At 58.5% G+C, this 5,480-nt stretch overlaps 1 protein-coding gene across 1 annotated transcript in view; it reads right to left on the bottom strand.

Annotated features, from left to right (window-relative positions):
* Positions 1-5,480, bottom strand: part of IGFN1 (immunoglobulin-like and fibronectin type III domain containing 1) — a 39,454-nt gene that overhangs the window by 12,204 nt on the left and 21,770 nt on the right. Inside the window, exons 14-17 of the mRNA XM_017735509.1 lie at positions 5,186-5,302; positions 3,821-5,077; positions 1,676-1,975; positions 771-1,578 (exon numbers count right to left, since the gene is read on the bottom strand). Coding sequence (XP_017590998.1) covers positions 771-1,578; positions 1,676-1,975; positions 3,821-5,077; positions 5,186-5,302 — 2,482 coding nt within the window. The remainder of the gene's footprint in view (positions 1-770; positions 1,579-1,675; positions 1,976-3,820; positions 5,078-5,185; positions 5,303-5,480) is intronic.

Below are 5,480 nucleotides of genomic sequence, written 5' to 3'. Positions count from 1 at the left end.
TCTTTCCCTTCCCCAGTTCTTCTCCATTAACATCCTCATCTCCTCTCTAATAAATACCCCACTCCTTCCCCTCGAGCCCCAATTTCGATGGGTTTACTTCCTTATTTGTATTTATGGGTTAGAAATGATAATTCCTAACTTGTGAGCAATCCCATTAAGTGAATATTCCTCTCTGATTATACACCTGAAATTTCTCATTCCTACAATTTACACATCATCATCATCATCATCTTGCTGGTGGAGCCACAGGTCTTACTCAAATGGCTGCAAACACATTACTCCCCTCTTACTCTATGCAACACCTTATTATTCCTGATGTTACAAGAGAAAAGAGCTCTTTACATTATATAAGCCCATATAAGCAGGCACAGAATTGTTCCAGAACTTGGACAGTTATTTGCAGTAGGTGTTTGAAAAATAAAGTGAAACTTCAGTTTTGAATTGGAACAATATCAAAGAAACATGTTATTCCTTGAAACTACATTTGTGAACTGGTCTATTCCACGAGATGTGAAACACAAATGAACAGATGAGACCTGGTTTAGATCATTTAGACAAAGAAAATAATTTAGACCTTTAAGGCAGTTTGATCAGAGCAAACTGTGTAAGATTGAACAGCCAATCAGTGGGAGAATTAGGAACAGATCATGGGACAACCAAGTTTCTACGTAGAGCTGTGTTCATCTAAACCATAACATCCCATTTCTTTGCAGGATTAGGAATGTGAGTATCAAAATGTAAATACCGGGAGTCACCAGTTAACCACGTACCTTTGAGATCATCCAGGGCACTCCGTTTCCTTTGGCCTGTGCTTTCTGTGTTGTTCAGGGAATCATTTGCTTTAAGATCCAGGTCAGGTTCCTGCTTTCTCTGGTTTGCTGAAGGAGGTCCACCAAAAGGACCTGACATCTGGCCATAACTCAGTGGACCTTGACCAAACCCACCTGAACTACTCCCATCAACAGATCTGTCATGGGATTTACTCCCTGCCCCTCCAAAGGCAGAATTTGTGCCATCAAGGGAGCCCAACTGTCCAAAATCTCTGCCCTCTCCCCTGGCTCCTCCTGGACCTGACAGGGACCCTCTGTCATCAGCTGAACCTTTGTTCCCTGGCCCTCTGACATCACTGGCGGTGCCCTTTCCAGTTTCACCTCCCAAAGATCTGCCAAGATGTGCATCCAGCCCATACCCACCATCTGGTCCACCAGCACCTCCCACACCTCCTTTACCACGGACTGAATCCTGTTCATCCCCTCCCAACCTCCCAATGCCACTTGCACCGGCCCTGGCTACAGCTGACCCTCTGTCCTTGCCATAGAGAGACCCTGCACCCCACAGTGCTGAGCCTTCCCCAGAAAAGCCCTCTCCTCCTCCTCCACCTGCATATCCCAGAGCTCTGCTCAGCATGGCATCCCTGCCACGGCCAGATCCCATCGCTTCCTCACCTCCAGGAGGAAAATGAGCAGCTCCTGCCACAGCCCCAGCTGAGAAACCATCTTTTCCATAGAGAACTCCAGCTCCCCCCGCACCACCACCACCAGCCCCAGCTGGGAGACCATCCTTTCCATTAAAACACCCCCCCCCCCCCCCGCCCCCCCACCACCAGCCCCAGCTGGGAGACCATCCTTTCCATAGGGAGATCCAAGTCCCCCTACAGCAGCTGCACCAGCCCCACCAACACCTGCTCCAGATGGCCGACCATCTGGACCATACAAAGGCTCTCCAAATCCTCCTGCACCACCAGCACCACCAGTCCCAACTGGGAGACCATCCTTTCCATATGGAGCTCCAAGTCCCCCTGCACCACCAGCCCCACCAATGCCTGTTCCAGCTGGGAGACCATCCTTTCCATATGGAGCTCCAAGTCCTCCCGCACCACCAGCCCCACCAGTGCCTGCTCCAACTGGGAGACCATCCTTTCCATAGGGAGCTCCAAGTCCCCCTGCACCACCAGCTGCACCAGTGCCTGCTCCAACTGGGAGACCATCCTTTCCATAGGGAGCTCCAAGTCCCCCTGCACCACCAGCCCCACCAGTGCCTACTCCAACTGGGAGACCATCCTTTCCATAGGGAGATCCAAGTCCCCCTGCACCACCAGCACCATCAGCCCCTGTTCCAGCTGGGAGACCATCCTTTCCATAGGGAGCTCCAAGTCCCCCTGCACCCCCAGCCCCACCAATGCCTGCTCCAACTGGGAGACCATCCTTTCCATAGGGAGCTCCAAGTCCCCCTGCACCCCCAGCCCCACCAATGCCTGCTCCAACTGGGAGACCATCCTTTCCATAGGGAGCTCCAAGTCCCCCTGCACCCCCAGCCCCACCAATGCCTGCTCCAACTGGGAGACCATCCTTTCCATAGGGAGCTCCAAGTCCCCCTGCACCCCCAGCCCCACCAATGCCTGCTCCAACTGGGAGACCATCCTTTCCATAGGGAGCTCCAAGTCCCCCTGCACCCCCAGCCCCACCAATGCCTGCTCCAACTGGGAGACCATCCTTTCCATAGGGAGCTCCAAGTCCCCCTGCACCCCCAGCCCCACCAATGCCTGCTCCAACTGGGAGACCATCCTTTCCATAGGGAGCTCCAAGTCCCCCTGCACCCCCAGCCCCACCAATGCCTGCTCCAACTGGGAGACCATCCTTTCCATAGGGAGCTCCAAGTCCCCCTGCACCCCCAGCCCCACCAATGCCTGCTCCAACTGGGAGACCATCCTTTCCATAGGGAGCTCCAAGTCCCCCTGCACCCCCAGCCCCACCAATGCCTGCTCCAACTGGGAGACCATCCTTTCCATAGGGAGCTCCAAGTCCCCCTGCACCCCCAGCCCCACCAATGCCTGCTCCAACTGGGAGACCATCCTTTCCATAGGGAGCTCCAAGTCCCCCTGCACCCCCAGCCCCACCAATGCCTGCTCCAACTGGGAGACCATCCTTTCCATAGGGAGCTCCAAGTCCCCCTGCACCCCCAGCCCCACCAATGCCTGCTCCAACTGGGAGACCATCCTTTCCATAGGGAGCTCCAAGTCCCCCTGCACCCCCAGCCCCACCAATGCCTGCTCCAACTGGGAGACCATCCTTTCCATAGGGAGCTCCAAGTCCCCCTGCACCCCCAGCCCCACCAATGCCTGCTCCAACTGGGAGACCATCCTTTCCATAGGGAGCTCCAAGTCCCCCTGCACCCCCAGCCCCACCAATGCCTGCTCCAACTGGGAGACCATCCTTTCCATAGGGAGCTCCAAGTCCCCCTGCATCCGCCCCTCCAGCTGGGAAACCATCCATTCCATAAGGAGATGCAGCCCCTCCAAAACCAGCACCTGCAGCTCCGCCAACTCCTAATCCAGCAGCGAGACCATCTTTTCCACGTGGATACCCAAGTGCTCCTGTAGTAGCCCCACCAACAACAGGCCCAGTGGGGAGACCATCCTTTCCATATGGAGCTCCAAGTCCTCCTGCACCACCAGCCCCACCAGCACCTCCTCCAACTGGGAGACCATCCTTTCCATAGGGAGTTCCAAGTCCCCTTGCACTCGCAGCACCAGCTGCACCAACACCTGCTCCAAGCTGCTTACCATCTGGACCATACAAAGGCTCTCCAAATCCCCCTTCACCAGCCCCACCAGCCCCAAACTGGAGACCATCCTTTCCATAGGGAGCTCCAAGTCCCCTTGCATCACCAGCCCCACCAGTGCCTGCTCCAACTGGGAGGCCATCCTTTCCATAGGGAGCTCCAAGTCCTCCTGCACCACCAGCCCCACCAATGCCTGCTCCAACTGGGAGGCCATCCTTTCCATAGGGAGATCCAAATACCCCTACACCACCAGCCCCACCAGAACCTGCTCCAACTGGGAGACCATCCTTTCCATAGGGAGGTCCAAGTCCCCCTGCCCCCCCAGCCCCACCAGCACCCGCTCCAACTGGGAGGCCCTCCTTTCCATAGGGAGGTCCAAGTCCCCCTGCCCCCCCAGCCCCACCAGCACCCGCTCCAACTGGGAGGCCCTCCTTTCCATAGGGAGGTCCAAGTCCCCCTGCCCCCCCAGCCCCACCAGCACCCGCTCCAACTGGGAGGCCCTCCTTTCCATAGGGAGGTCCAAGTCCCCCTGCCCCCCCAGCCCCACCAGCACCCGCTCCAACTGGGAGGCCCTCCTTTCCATAGGGAGGTCCAAGTCCCCCTGCCCCCCCAGCCCCACCAGCACCCGCTCCAACTGGGAGGCCCTCCTTTCCATAGGGAGGTCCAAGTCCCCCTGCCCCCCCAGCCCCACCAGCACCCGCTCCAACTGGGAGGCCCTCCTTTCCATAGGGAGGTCCAAGTCCCCCTGCCCCCCCAGCCCCACCAGCACCCGCTCCAACTGGGAGGCCCTCCTTTCCATAGGGAGGTCCAAGTCCCCCTGCCCCCCCAGCCCCACCAGCACCCGCTCCAACTGGGAGGCCCTCCTTTCCATAGGGAGGTCCAAGTCCCCCTGCCCCCCCAGCCCCACCAGCACCCGCTCCAACTGGGAGGCCCTCCTTTCCATAGGGAGGTCCAAGTCCCCCTGCCCCCCCAGCCCCACCAGCACCCGCTCCAACTGGGAGGCCCTCCTTTCCATAGGGAGGTCCAAGTCCCCCTGCCCCCCCAGCCCCACCAGCACCCGCTCCAACTGGGAGGCCCTCCTTTCCATAGGGAGGTCCAAGTCCCCCTGCCCCCCCAGCCCCACCAGCACCCGCTCCAACTGGGAGGCCCTCCTTTCCATAGGGAGGTCCAAGTCCCCCTGCCCCCCCAGCCCCACCAGCACCCGCTCCAACTGGGAGGCCCTCCTTTCCATAGGGAGGTCCAAGTCCCCCTGCCCCCCCAGCCCCACCAGCACCCGCTCCAACTGGGAGGCCCTCCTTTCCATAGGGAGGTCCAAGTCCCCCTGCCCCCCCAGCCCCACCAGCACCCGCTCCAACTGGGAGGCCCTCCTTTCCATAGGGAGGTCCAAGTCCCCCTGCCCCCCCAGCCCCACCAGCACCCGCTCCAACTGGGAGGCCCTCCTTTCCATAGGGAGGTCCAAGTCCCCCTGCACCAGCCCCAGCAGTACCACCAACACCTGCTCCAAGGGGCCGACCATCTGGACCATACAAAGCCTCCCCAAAGCCCCCTGCACCACCAATGCCTGCGCCAACTGGGAGACCATCCTTTCCATATGGAGCTCCAAATCCCCCTACACCAGCCCCACCAGCACCACCAGCACCTGCTCCCAGTGCCTGACCATCTGGACCATATAAAGCCTCCATTTCTCCTGTGAAATTTCCACCTGCACCAGCAATAGCCCTATCTCCACCTGGAAGGCCTCCTGGCACATACAGAGAGCCAGACCTTTCTGCCTGCCCTAACTGACCACTGGCATGAGGTGTCAGGCCATCCTTGCCATAGGGAGTCCCTGTTTGTCCCTCTCTGTTTATACCTGCTCCGTTCTTATCACCCACAGTGGGATGCCCATCCTTGCCATGGTGGGACCTCATTCTGCCTGC

The sequence above is a fragment of the Corvus brachyrhynchos genome, unplaced genomic scaffold, assembly GCF_000691975.1.
Source record: "Corvus brachyrhynchos isolate BGI_N302 unplaced genomic scaffold, ASM69197v1 scaffold555, whole genome shotgun sequence".
NCBI lineage: Eukaryota > Metazoa > Chordata > Aves > Passeriformes > Corvidae > Corvus > Corvus brachyrhynchos.
This window is presented reverse-complemented; position numbering and strand designations above follow the sequence as displayed.